The sequence below is a fragment of the Amaranthus tricolor genome, chromosome 5 (genome assembly GCF_026212465.1).
Source record: "Amaranthus tricolor cultivar Red isolate AtriRed21 chromosome 5, ASM2621246v1, whole genome shotgun sequence".
In the NCBI taxonomy this organism is placed as follows: Eukaryota; Viridiplantae; Streptophyta; class Magnoliopsida; order Caryophyllales; family Amaranthaceae; genus Amaranthus; species Amaranthus tricolor.
The window spans coordinates 14,527,902-14,543,001 of NC_080051.1; the positions used below are offsets into that span (position 1 = coordinate 14,527,902).

Below are 15,100 nucleotides of genomic sequence, written 5' to 3' on the forward strand. Positions count from 1 at the left end.
CAAGAAACTCAATTTTTTTATGGTACTAATAAGGTTTTTCTTTCAAAAAATGGATGCTGCACTCACCCATATGGTCTGCCTAGTTTAAAAGTCTAGTCAAAATAAGTACCCATATGCTCATTTTTTCAACATGCCAAATAAAAAGATATTTGACAACATTTTCATCGGTGCTAGCAATTTTTTCGAAAACAAACGTCGTGATCATCCTTATGGTGCATCTAGTTTGAAAAGATTATTTAAAAATGAGTAATATTATGCCAATTTTTTTCTAACACCCAAAACAAGAAGATAATTAGCATTATTTTTACCGTGTCTAACACTTTTTTTCAAATAATGGAAATCATAATCACTTTTATGTGCGCCATGTTTGAAAATGTGGACAAAATGAGTATTCATACACTGCATATCAAGTAAACAATTATTTTTTTACTTATTATAACGACTTCTAAAAATAAGTAATTTAAAATTTAAAATTAAAATATTAAAATGAAACCAATATTAAAATTAGTAAAATGTAAATTTAATATCAAAATAAAGAGGACTTGAGTGGGAAAGAGATTTAAACTTTCATACAATTATTTATAAATTTAAAAAAAAAAAAAACCATTTAATAGATAAGCAGAACCGATTGTATGAAAACTAACTTTTAAGTTCATCATTGAGAACACATTAAAGTTGCAATGTTCCGCCAAAATTTGACTTGTTACATGTAATTTTTCCAAATTTATTTGATTTCTTCTCAATCAAACTTAACAAGAAAGCAAATGTAAGTGACTAATAATATGGACCTTATAATCTATCTAATTTGGTTTGATTGCCTTGGAAATGAATGGGGATTCCCTCGTTGATGCAAAGGGTAAGTAGTAAGTACAACATACATCCGGTAAGATTGTACCAAATAGCATTTCAAGCAACTGGAATTTTAGGCTCTCCAAGATTCACAAAGGCCTGTGCTCGAACAAGGCGTGATGTTGCGGAATGCCATGATACAAGATGGTTCATAAAATTATTTACATAAGTCGCTCTGTCATTCTGTTTACAAAGAGGTAATTGTAAGTAACACGACAATTGACAAATAAATAAGATGAATGCCGATGAGAGACAGCAACCATAGGGTCTCTCACCTTATAATCCATGTAGTAAGCATGCTACAAAACAATTAGATTGTGCAACATTAGTATAACTTATTATTAATGTGATACATAAAATGGAGATCAAGAGAATAAGAAATACCTCCCACATATCCAAGCATAAAATTGGCTGCACAAGAAAAGAATTTGAAGTTAATTAACCTAAATACAATAGAGTGAGATTTCTTATTTGTGTGAAGTTGTAAATGACGTTTGCTATAAAGGGACAATCGGAAACAACCCATTAGTTATTACAGAAGTAAAGTTGCGTACATCCAACTCGATGCAAGCTAATTAATGGCATTACGATAATGAAATCTTGTCATAGTCCTTGTCAAACAATAGCCTACTTGAAGTCTTGAACTATCTTAGAGGAGAATGTCTTACAATATCATCCCAAACAATAGGAGTGATGGCATTTGATGTCTTGACCACTGCAAGCTGTTTCTCCTTCCTCTTCACTGAAAAAATCAAAGACGAGAGCAAATACAACTTATGAGCAACTAATGATTTAAAAACAGTGTAATGTTCTGATTTTGAGTACATTAAGAAATGTTACGCAATTGGAGCTAAAATGACCCAAAGAAATGGAGCATTTCAGAAGACTTACAAACAAGCCAAACCCAACCAGAACCAAAGAGAGTCATAGCTGCCTCTACAAATTTCTCTTTAAAGTTTGCAAAAGAACCAAAATCTTTTTCTATCTGTAGAAGAAGACCAAGTTTCGGCGAATCCCCACCTCCAGGTTGCATCGACTCCCAGAAAAAGTCGTGATTCCAAACCTACAATTTAACATTCATAAAAAGATGATTTACAAAGCTCCAATCACTCCTCAAGGATCAGATTCTAAAATTGAGCCTCTAGAGTGGGCAGCTAAAACAGTTCACAAGTAAAAAAAAACAGAAAAGAAAAAGAAATATCTATCTTTAGTAGTATAAGCTACAGCAAGAACAGAAGCAATAGGGATCATTTTCCAATACCTTGAACAAGGTAAGGGCTAAATCCGGGCCGTAGCTTTAAGACGTAATTAACAACATACATGTTTAAGGTTCAATGCAGACCATCCCCATAATCCATACTAAGATTGAATAATCAGTAGGGATGGCAATCCAGCCCGAATCCGTCCCTGATCCGAGGTGGGAAAATATCCGACTCCGAATCCGATTATATAATCCGAGTCCGATTTAAAGCTGGACCTCATAAAAAATCCGATAATCCGACCGACTCCGACTCCGACTCGACCCGATTCGACCCGACATCCGACTCAACTTTTAATTTAAGGCATTTTTATATTTTGAAAAATTTGAACTTTATATGAAAATAAGTTTATTCTAACCAAAATTGCAAACTTGACATCTGACTATCTAATTGACTAATTACATTGTAAGTGAGATTGAATATTGTAAATTTAATCAAGTTGAGTGAATGAAACTTATCAAAACAATCGACTAGATTATTATAGACTTACAGTCTTACATAGTTTTGAAGTATTTTAAGTATAATGAAACCTAAAACTAACTAAAATAAACTATTAGAAATATAGTATTAGTCTATATATTAATTAATATTAATCAATTAGATACTTAATCGATCGTTTAATAAAGATTTAATTGGAACTTGTCTAATATAGACTTGAAGCTATGTCGTTAAATTGTAAGTGAGAATGAATATTGTAAGTTTGATCAAGTTGAATGAACAAAACTAATCAACACAATCTATTAGACTATCATAGACTTATAGTCTTACAGAGATACTTAATCGATAGTATATTAAATATTTAATTGTAACTTGTAAGTTGTCAATTATTATGAATTAAACGAAAGTAAACCACTAATAACGAATTAAAATTTTATTTAATTATGTTTATATATAAGTTATTTAATAACCTCATAATTCTAGATAATTCTTATTCAATTTTATTGCTAATTAGCTTTTTTAAGAAAATATTCATTAAAATAGTATTTACCATTAATTAAATTTAAGCCATTGATGATGTGTAATGTGGATGAATGAATGGTTTTGATAATGTCCATCTCATCAATCCTTAAAAACTTTCAATAACCAATTACATACAACTATGAATGCCACATGAATTTTGGATTTTAACCATTGATTTCAAAATGGTTTCAATCCTAGCCCTTCATTAATGTTGACACAAGAGTAAAAAACTTTTGAAACCAACTATGAAGGATTCTCCTAATACATTAGGAATTGGTAGCAAATACAAGTTTAATCAACAATATTCTAGAAATGCGTTAGTTAGCATGATTGTGAATCATGAGTATCCTCTTGCTATGGTTGATCATATTGAATTTAAGAAATACTCTAATAGTTTGAATCCTGATTTTAAAGTGATCTCAAGAAACATAGTAAAAGCCGATATATTTAGGTAATACAATGAAGAAAGGCGTCGGTTAGAAAAAATTTTTAGCGAGGAACAAATCTAGGATTGCTTTCACAAGTGACATGTGGACTTGCACTAATCAAAGAAAAGGGTACATGGCTGTGACAACACACTATATTGACGATGATTGGATTTTACAGAATCAACTTATCAGGTTTCTTTCCTTTACTTTAATCAAATAATATGTTATATTATTAGGTCAGCAAACTTATTTGATTTTATATGATGTTATTAATATTTTTTTATTTACCATGCCCACACAACAAGTACACAATAAGCAAGACCTTGATTGAATGCTTGAAAAGTTTTAATTTGGATGAAAAGATTTCTACCATTACCTTGATAATTGCACAACAAATGATGCTGTAGTAGATGTTTTGCTTGAGAAACTTCAACCTTATAAGCTTATGTTATATGGCTCTTTTTTGCATATGAGATGTTGTGCACATATTTTGAATTTGGTAGTTCAAGATGGTTTAGAAATAATTAGTGGTGCAATTGAAAAAGTTCGAAGTGTATTTGCCTTTTGCACTTCATCGCCAAATAGATATGAGAAGTTTGAAGATGCTTGTAATTATGGTAGAATTCCTATTACTAAAAAACTACAACTAGATTGTAAGACTAGATGGAATTCATGTTCTGATATGTTGCAAGTTGCTCTTTTATATAAAGATGCACTTACTAGGTTGGAATCCAAGGTTGGAAAAAGTGGAAAAGAAAAGTTTAGATTACCGAGTAAAGAAGAGTGGAAAATGGCAGGTGACATTTGTGATAAATTGACGTTGTTTAGTAGGACAACTGAGGCTTTTTCCGGTAAAAAGTATCCTACTGCCAATCTTTACTTTCAAAATCTATGTGAAATAAGGCTCAATTTAAGAAGATGGTTGTGTTGTGGAAATACAGTAATTGAGTCCATGGCTAAAGCAATGATTTCAAAGTTTGATAAGTATTTGGAAGTGGTTAACAGCATGTTGTCTGTGGCTTCAATATTCATGAAGATACTGCTAAATTAGAATGTGAAAGGATTGGAAGGATTTTGAAGGATTTGGTTAATGAATATGAAACGGTGGCTAATGAAAAATTTTCTTCTTTTTCACCCTCATCAAATTCAAACAATAATAATAAGAGGATAATTGATGATTCAAGTGATGTTGAGGGCTTATGAAAAAAGCATGTTTCTAGACAACCAAATAAAAAGCCACGCAAATGTGAATTAGATATATATTTAGAGAAAGAAAGACTCGTGGTGGATGAAAACAAATTCAACTTGTTGGCATGGTGGAAATCGGAATCAAGTAAGTTTCCTACACTTTCTAAGATTGCTAGAGACATACTTGCAGTGCCTATTTCAATTGTTGCTTCTGAGAGTGCTTTTAGCACTAGTGATAGAGTTATTGGACCTCATCGTAGTAGGCTTCTTCCTAAGACTATCGAAGCTTTGATGTGCCTTTAAAGTTGGAGGCGTATGGAATTCAAAGGTATTTAATTTTTTTTCATTAGTACGTACAATTAAGAAATTATATAATTATATCATTTATTAATCTTGTTATTTCTAATTTGTAGACACTAAAGCAAATCCCCTTCAATATACACCAATTTTTGAAGACGAGGATGTAGAAGCTATAGAAGAAGATTTATTTAAAATTAAGTTTTTGCTTACTACATCATTTATGCTTATATTACTTTTTTTATAAACTTGTGTTAGGGAACTAAGGATGATTTAATGATGTTGTAATGTTGAGCATGAAGAATTGAAGACTTCATCATTTATGTAATTTTTATGTTTGTTAATGTAATTTTAAGGAACTAAGGACTATTTTGTTTATTGTAATTGTAAGACTAATTTTTCTTATTAAGTTGTTTTTGAAAAGACATATTTTCTTTGTTAGGTTGTAATTAAAGACTAATTTATATCCAATTTTTCGTGTTTTAAAATCATTAATATAGTATCGATAAGAATAAATCTTGATAATAATTCGAACTCCACCGGAAGTCCGAGAGTCCGAGTCGGAGCAATGTTGGAGTATGCATAATCCGACTTCGAGTGGAGGTGGACTGAAAAAAATAGTCCGAGATTTATCCGGAGCAAAGTCGGAGGGTGGATAATCCGAGCCGAGTCCAACCCATTGCCATCCCTAATAATCAGCCACGGCAAACTTTGTTTTTTCCTTGAAGACATTATGAATTATGATATATTGGTAGTGTGTAGAAGAAAGGGATATTGCGGCAAGAAACAAGCAGAAAATTGAAATTTATATCCACGCTTCAAAGAAGAACAAGAGAACACATCTAGAGGAGTATCAAACTTGCTCAAAACGAGAAAAGTATCAAGGGATTGAATCTCTCCAATTTTGAAGGCAAGAGGGACTAGAAAAGCCATTAACATCGTTGGAAATTGGTTCAATGGTGCATTACTAGGTTTCATATTCAAGGATACCCATGAAATTCTATATCCATATATTGACCTCACCGATAAGCAAGACATAGTCCTATACCTAGTTCTCGTCATACAAAATGAAGTATTCTGACCAATGCAGATTTCAGAAACTATCAGCTGAACCAAGCCATACACATTTTAAACTAGATAAGATCTCAAAAAGAATAGATGTCTGTATAAATTTATGAGGAAATGTCTTTCAATATTGGTATCAAAAACGCACCTGTGCAGCATCATTGAATTCTGGTAAAGGGTTTCCATAATTGTATGTTACTTTCACGAGCTCATCCATAGTATAGCCATATAGTATATCACTCCTACTTAAATGTCCATTCAATGCTTCTAGGTAACCTCTATGATGGTCTCCCCAATGTGACTCGAGTGTTTTCTTGCTCATATATGGTTCTAAAGCATCCTGCAATTCACGGAAATAAGAACTATGGACTTAATGTAAATGTTAAAACAAAGTGAAAGAGTTGAAAGCAAAATGAATTAGGAGTTTAGGATTTTAGACGTAGTATTAACAGAAGATATATACCAATGTTGCACGAAACAAAATTCAATATGATAAATGAAACGGAAATGGAAACATGAAACGATAATTTGAAGTTTCGGAAATGTAGGAAACAAAATGTGAGCCTATGATATAGAAATAAATTGAAAATTAAGTAAAAGCTTATATACCAATTTTTTTAAAAGCACCAAACTTAAGTTCATAAAATATAAATCATAAAAGAAAATCTAAAACAACAACTAGCTGAAATAAACCTAATTTCCCATAAGATAAATAAAATAATTCTATTTGAAGATTATAATCATAAAAAGAACAATCTGAATTCTCGTAAATTATTGAAGTCCCGAAACAAGTAGTACTTGATCATATTAAAAAATCTAGACAAGTATTCTAAATGCAATTATAAACTCAACTTTCCCTCTTCCTTCCTCTCTTATTTCACTTTCCCTCTTCCTTCCTCTCCAATTTCACTTTCCCTTTTCTCCCAGTATATGCTTCTTCCTTTTTTGCTTCCTTGTTCTCTTTTCTTCCTCTATTTTTGTCCTTGGCCTTGGACACATCTGGTAAGTTTTCTTTGCTCTTTTACATCTATTCTTTCTCCTTTTTTTTTTCTTAGGCACTTTAAATTGAGACCATTTTTGGGTGGTAGAGACAACTTTGATTGCAGTATACCGAAGATGTTACTGCCGGTGTCCCAAATCGTGATTCCTAACGTTTCAGGTGCAAACATTTCCAGCCGCAAACCCACACAACGATCCACGATTTGCGCTTGTATAATATACACAAGGGAGAAAACAGACATAATTCAAGCATTTAGCAAGAACTTTCCCAACTAATGTTAATCATATTCACTTATCTAGAGACCTTCATGCACATAAGCGTGCTTTGTTTCAAGGCATATATCCAAAGTGCCATCAATAGGTTCAGCAAAAAAACATGAACACTGATTTGAAATATAATTTATAGAGAGTTAGACATGGGATTCCTTTTCATTTCTCATATACATGAACTTCAATCACACTAGGTAGCTTGAGCTTCTAGAAACCATCCAACATAATTATAAAAAGGGTAAACTTTAGAAGGAAGGAGCGGGAAGATGGAAAAAGCATCACGCACAAGTGACGATTAAAATTCAAATATTATTCAACACAAGTTCTAGAAGTCAAATATAACCATATAACCCTCCTCCCTTACCAAACAAACGGGGCTGTTTACGTCAAAACTTTCTAGTACAAGGGAATGATATCTATTATTAAGTAGCTTAGCAAAATAGCAAATTGATTTACTATGCATTACTAGGGTCTTTAATCCTTGATTTTTTAATTTTTTGATCAAGATAATACATGGAGCAAAAAGTTTAGTTTATAAATCTATTCCATGAGGATGACTTACAAGGTTATAAGGAGGCTCTTTCAGCCCGTAGTACGCAACAACCCCTAGCTGTTTTCCAAGTCTTTCATGTCTTCTTTTCTGCTGCAGAAGATTACAACAATTAGGAAAACTAATATTTATGATTCTTTAACATAGCTTCATAGGTAATTTGTCTCTTAAAATACATATGTGAATTTGAAATCTGGCATAAGAGAGCATATGACCATTATTAATTCATATCTATACTCTAAGCAGATAATGCAAAATAATTGCTCTACAAAATTAACCAGTTATAGTCAAACATAAAACTGCCATGCATTTATACACACTTGATTACAATAATAAAGGGATAATCTATTGTGCACTATAGTAAACTGGGACATGACCACAATACCCAAATACACAATATCTATATGTGCTTTAATACACTGCTATGGATTTGTCAACTAAATTGTAATCTCCAATAGCAATAACTATGTTAAGTGTCCAACATGGGTACATCAAAAGACAAATTAAAAATATTTCAAGGTTATATCTCTTATGTAATAGTAGGAAAGCATAAACTTAACTAGACTCAGCCACGAGTATCTAAAACCAATACGCTCCTCAAAATTTCACATGAATGTTTCCTAAATTGAAATCTTTAATAGCATCTCGAGTCGAGTGTCCAACATTGGTACTTTAAAGTATAACATAAGACCAACTTTTTAAACGTTTTATCACTCACAACAATCCAAGGAGAATCAAAAGATCCTTTAAAATTTGCATAGGTTTCTAACTTCAAAATATAAACTGTGTTAAATGTCCAACAAGAGTAATTATGTACTTTATAAACCAAAATTGATCAAAATTTTCAAAAGGATAAAACTCGTATCACTCTTCCTAGGGGAAAAACTTTTGGCAATATAATATATATATGATGACACCCTATAAATTTTAAGTGAGAATGATTGTGTTAGTGGTAAAACTAGTGGTATAATAAGAAAGAGGTCATAGCAAAAACTCTAAATTTATATTGTAAATTTTCACCCCCTCGGTTTTTGGCTTAAGTTTCTCCATGACTCTCCCTCCTCTGCAATCACGACAAACCATAAATTAGGGCCAATCCACCATACTATTATAGGGAGTAGGATGTGCCGAACATTCAACTCCACGTATGTGAACCACATTAACTACTATTCTTTTGTGTTACTCCTTTGTACAATTTCATTTTTATCTATCTCACTTAATTTTCTACATTTTTTTTAATGAAAATGATCCCCACCACTTTTAAATTCTCATTCACACATTTTTCTCCATTTTAGTATCATCCACACAATTTAAATTTTCGGATAAATCCTCCCAGCGGAGAAAGGAGTATATGTTACACAATTCAAAATATTTAAACTCATAGGCTCATACTATTACTAACAAATAAAAATACCCAAATTCTAACATTACTAAAAAAATGCCCAAGATATGTTCTGATAACTCCTAAATTATCAAAATTAACAATTGGGGAGCAAAATAAAACAATAAATAACAATGAAACAAAGACACTGTCATACCTGATAATGAAAGGTTAAACCTTTGATTCTAGGACATAATTCCTTGAGATGAAGAGGTGAAGTAACTGGAATTATGGCACCAAAACTTCCCATTTCTGATTTTTTTTTCCAGCAACTGGAAACTAAATATACTTCCCTGTTTACAGAAAAAATAAAAACGCTCAAAAGTTTGTCAAAATTTGTCAACAACAACTCAAAAAGAATTAGAAAAAACCAAGGTCTTACATAGGGGCGGATCTAGAAAAAAAATCAAATGATGTTGATATGATAATATTAAAACAAATTACATCATCAATGTAGAATTACATAACTCATCCACTATTTCCAAATGTATAGCCAATAACCCTAAATCAACTATGAATTATCAATTGTAGAATTAATTTATTAATCAACTAAAAGTCTAAAACTCTAATAAATTCCAAGAAATTAAAAACGAAACCATAAATTAGAAATTTAACACCAATTAAACCAAAAACACTAAATTGATTAACCCTAAAATGAATCATGATTCATGAATGAACAAAGTCAAGAGACAAGAAACAATGTTCAACAATTAACATTAAGAAAAATGAAAATTTAACACCAATTAAACCAAAAACCCTAAATTGATTAACCTAACCCTAAAATGAATCATGATTCATGTATGAAGTCAAGAAATAATGTCTAACTATTAAAATTAACAAAAATAAATATTCTATAAAAAATTTAAATTTTCAATTCAAACTTTTAGGGAAAATTCAAAGAATGAAATAAACTAAGAAAGAACAGGAAAAATGAGAATGGAAGGGGGCGAGTAGAGTAGGCACCTCACGAGTGGGAACTAGGATGGGTTCTTGAAAAAAAATAAGTTAAAAAACGTTGTTGACAAGGTTTGAACCTAGGTGATTGTTGTCAGTCACTAAAATTTCTTCCAATTGAGACACCTCATTCATCAATATGTAATTGGAAATGGGCTTGTATATAACTCAAATAACTTACACTAATTTTAAAGAGATAAATACCCATGATTTTAAGCAAGGAAGAAACTAAATTAATTGTAACAGTAAGTTTCATATAAGAAATCATGAGAAGAAAAGATGAGCTTACTAATTAGAAAACAAGTATAGGAAGCTAGGGCTTCAGTTTTCTGAGTTGAAACTTGAACAAAGTAAAGTGATAAATTTTCATGGATATGGTGCCTTTGTAATTAAGTGGGTATTTGGCCTCGAGAGCAAAAAAATTGTGACACTTGCGGATGAGATTTGGTTGGGAATTCATAGTTAATACTAAATAAATTTTAGGGTTATTTAAGGCATACACTTTAAATGTTTTAATTTTTATTTATCTTTTAAAGGTTTAAACTTAAATCACATAAACTTTTAAAAGGTTCTTAATACCAGATGATTTTGAAAATTGATTGCTTTCTTCCCTGTGTATTTAAATATGAATGTCATTTTGTCTGAGACACTGTTTTCCCTAATAATTTGATGGAACAACTATCTTCATCAAGCAATAACTCCAACTACTCCACTTTCCCATTAAATTGAAAATTTCTCTTACTAATTGTTCTACAATTGTAAGGGATTGGACTCTTCATCTAATTAGCCATAGAAGGTAAATTTCGATCCTCTATCTTTCCTTATTTGTTTATGATTTTATTTCCAAATCTATGTAAAGCAATCATATTTTGTTGAATTTGACTATTATTTTGCATGTTTGATTTTTTTTAGATTATGGATAATAATGTGACATTTTGTAATTAGTATGGAGGTAAATTTGTAGAAGAAAAACAAGGGTTGGTTAACTTCGAGGAATGGGTAGAACATTTTCTGTTGATCCTGTTGAAATCTGTTACAATTATGTAATGCATTTGGCTGAGAAATGCATTAATAGAAAAATGATTGAGGTGATATATTGGTTCTTGAAATGTTTATGAAAGAGGGACTAAGAAAAATTGGTGGAGAAGAAGATGCTTTTCAAATGGATCAAACAATTATTGTTCATAGGGGGTAGATTTGTATGTTTTCGCTGAAATTCCATTTCTCCCTTTTCTATATTAGGCGGCCCAACTAAGAAATTTATGCCAACTGTAGAACTAGATTTACAAAAGTTGACTGTAAGAAGGGGACCACAAAGTAATCTTCCTAGTAAAAAACCAACATCTCAAAGCCCAAATTGGTCATTGCATGTGGACACCACCAATAATTCCTGGTTATTAAATGAACCCATTATTGAACTACCAATTGATAACCTAGCCAACTCCCTCAATAAAGAAACACACCAATCTGTACCTCTAGATCTAGGCAAAAATCCTTTAAATGCTGAAAGTGCACAGAAAAGTAGAGGTAAAGAGCATTGTAGATTTGTGGAGGGGGAAAATTGAACTCAACTAATGAATCTTATGTAGGTAGTATTGAGGGTAAAAAAGGTAGTGAGGATGTTGAGTTGGTAAATGAGGTATTCTAGGTTTTTTTTTTTACATGAAAATAAATTTCTTAATGGTGAAGATATTGTTGTAGAGTTAAGTGATGAAGAATTTGTGGACAGAGCAAGTCAGTCCTCCTAACTCGAAACAGATGAAACACCTAACATAATAAAGAAAATAAGGGATGTTGTTGTAATAGAGAACACAGATTACAAAACATTCAAATGGGTTGTTGGACAAAGAGATCCAGTACTTGGGTATTCTTCAAGCAACCTTTAGCTAAGTATGCTATTTTGCAAGGGGAGAAATGTATCCATTAGGTCCAGCAACAGAAACTATAGTGAAGTGTGGTGATAATTGTCCTTTCAACTTATATGCTAGTTGGGATTCTAGAAGAGCAATATTTGTTGTGAAGTCTATGGAGGGTGAGTAGACTTGTTGTAGAAACATGGAAAAGAACAATCAAATGAAGGCAAATTAGGTTGCATAACAATTTTTGAATGTGTTAAAGGCTAGACCTCATTGGCCTGCCAAGGGGTTTGCAAGAACCACATGGTAACACCTCCACCAAGGGCGGTGACGACCATACCGACGCCTATGGTAAAGTATGATCATACCCCATATAACGACCATATATACATGATCCATGCCTCCTAAAACTAAACCAACTAGGGTACCAATTCAGTGTAGTCACGATAAACAACCAATTTGATATCTCATCAATAAGGGACTCATTTCCATTACAGCGAACCAATTTCACTACTCCATCAATAAGGGACTAATTCCCATTCCATCTCATATAGTCCAACATTCCACTTTTACGACGACAAATCTCATTCTCTACCTTTTCTACATATCAACCTACACTTGAAATAGAAACTTAATAATGGTTAATAGCAAATTATAGTCAACATAACTCATACTCCCTCCGATTCTTTTCAGTTGTCCCATTTAGTTTTTTGACACTATTTATCGATTCCTCTTAATTTGTATTTTATTCTTAATCTAGACGTTAAAATATAGTCATGTGGGATCTTGTTTGATTCATCTCAATGTAAATTTTATTAATATCAATTCTTATAATTTTTAATTATGTACAATTAGAGATATTTAGAATTGAATTAGTGTATTGGATAGTGTGCCAAAACTAAATGGGACAACTGAAAAGTATCGGAGGGAGTATAATATTGTTACTCAGTGAAAATATATTCAAGATGCATGCAAGGGTCACTTCGAAAGAGGTTCCTACGCCCCTCTTATGAACTGGGCACCTATACTACTACATACACGTACAAAGTAAAGCTAGTAAGTCTATTTAACTCCACTTAAGAGCTACTTGCTCTAAGAAGTACTCCACCACCATCCTTACAAGTCACAACTCATATTAATACACACTCTAACCATACAAACACACAACATGCTTACTCATGATCTATACCATCAATCCAATCTAACCATAACATTAGTTTTCATTCAATTCTAAAACAAGGTATGTTCAAGGAAAAAAGATCCAATTCATACACTTTTGCAATAAAACAAGATTATGTGGACTCTAACTGTATAATGTAATGTATTACGCTTGATTTTAATGATTCAACTCATGATGATAATAATTCTCTATCAAATTTGCTATATTCCTCAAGGTTTAAAGTGACAAAGAATAAAAAAAAGCAATTATTAGCTTAGACAACTCATAACATTAATTTTCTTTGATTTGGCCACACAACTTGGGAAAACAATTGCATAAAATAATCATGTCAACTAAACATTTAGATTCCTCAAGGACAACAATTAACCACCAAACCAACAACAATGGTCATATCCATCACCATTAACAAAATTAAAAATAACATTTAGCAACCATTAAAAATGACTACTAACTATAAGCATTAACAAAATTAAAAGTAACATTTAGCAACCATTAAAAGTGACTAATAACCATAACCATTTCTAATCATCAATACCACCATTATTAATTAAAATTAACACTTACTAAAAGCTTCTATAAAGTTGTCTCAATACTAAAATATCACCAAAATGCATTAAAGTAGTACATACTATCTTTATTTTCATCTCTAATACAAAATCTAACTTATTCATATTCAATTCACCATTCTAACACTTATCCATACCAATATCAAGATTTAAATTATATTAAACTAAAATTCATGTATTTATCCAAAACTTAATTATTAAAGTATTAATTTAACAAGGAGGAGCTCATACAAATGGGGAAAAGATAGAAGAGGCGCGCGTAGAGGGGCCCCTGCGGCTGCTGGGCACTGCTGCTGCCAGCGGTGGAGGGGTGGCGGTATGCTGAGGTGGCTGGTGGCGTTCAGCTGGTGGTCGGCAGCCGCGGTTGACTATGGTGGCTGGTTCTCTGTGTGGGTGGAAGGAAAGATGAAGAGAGCAAGAGGGGGTTTAATGAAGAAGGAAAAAGAAACAAAGGGAAATGTGGGTATTTACTTTTTTTTTTGTTAGTGAGAAGATAAATGAGGTTTAAAAATTAAAATCCTAATTATATTTTATTTGGATATTTTATGTACAAGATTCAATAAAAATTAACCCTAGCCTAATACTTAATTTTAATAATTTTTCAAACTATTTAAAATATAATATTAACGTCATAATAAATTACTGAGTGTTACTATTAACACTCAACTCATAAAACTAAAACTACTCTATTTTTAAAAATTTACCGATCTTGTTACACTTCAAACAATATTCAATGCAACAATTGAGTTCAAATTAGTAACAAGAGTGCATTTAAAAAAAGCTTTTCTACAAAATTGGTCAATGAAAATAATCAATCATAGAAAAACTTAAAGACATTAAATATCTACTATAGAAAATAGAATTTTTTTTAACCATTATACTTGGCTATACCAAACATTTTAAGCTTTACAAAATATGATTGAGAAAACAGCTTTAGAAAGCATCTATATTGAATATTGAGTGTTATCAATAGAACTTGGTGAATTCTCTCATGTTTAAACTAGATATAAAATAGGAAAAATTATTGTGAATAATATAATTTTTCATTAATTTTTCTACAATAATACCAATTATTGATTAACCATGAATAATACCAATGTAGGGGGTTTTTTCCTAGAATAATACCAACTTTAGTTTATTAACTAATTTACCAAATTTTTTTGTCATATAATCTTCTATAGTTTGATTTTTAACATGTTAGGTATATTATAGGGAAACACCCCAAAGTTGGTATTATTCATAATTAATCAAAAGTTGGTATTATTGTAGAGAAATAAGTAAAAGGTTGTATTATTCTT

General features: G+C 31.4%; 1 protein-coding gene across 2 annotated transcripts; it reads right to left on the reverse strand.

Moving 5' to 3' along the window:
- Positions 1 to 628: 628 nt before the first annotated feature.
- On the reverse strand, positions 629 to 14,278 carry LOC130812912 (superoxide dismutase [Fe] 3, chloroplastic). Of its 2 annotated transcripts, none has more exons than XM_057678554.1 (9): positions 14,034 to 14,278; positions 9,404 to 9,539; positions 7,878 to 7,955; positions 6,195 to 6,386; positions 1,741 to 1,912; positions 1,518 to 1,591; positions 1,234 to 1,260; positions 1,125 to 1,148; positions 629 to 1,032 (listed from the first exon to the last, which is right to left on the reverse strand). In XM_057678554.1, exons 2-9 carry the CDS (start codon positions 9,494 to 9,496, stop codon positions 907 to 909), a joined length of 786 nt encoding a protein of 261 aa, XP_057534537.1. In that variant the 5' UTR covers positions 9,497 to 9,539; positions 14,034 to 14,278; the 3' UTR covers positions 629 to 906. The 2 variants fall into 2 exon arrangements, with proteins under 2 accessions (XP_057534537.1, XP_057534536.1); XM_057678553.1 differs by having other exon boundaries at positions 7,878 to 7,958; positions 14,034 to 14,277.
- Positions 14,279 to 15,100: the final 822 nt, after the last annotated feature.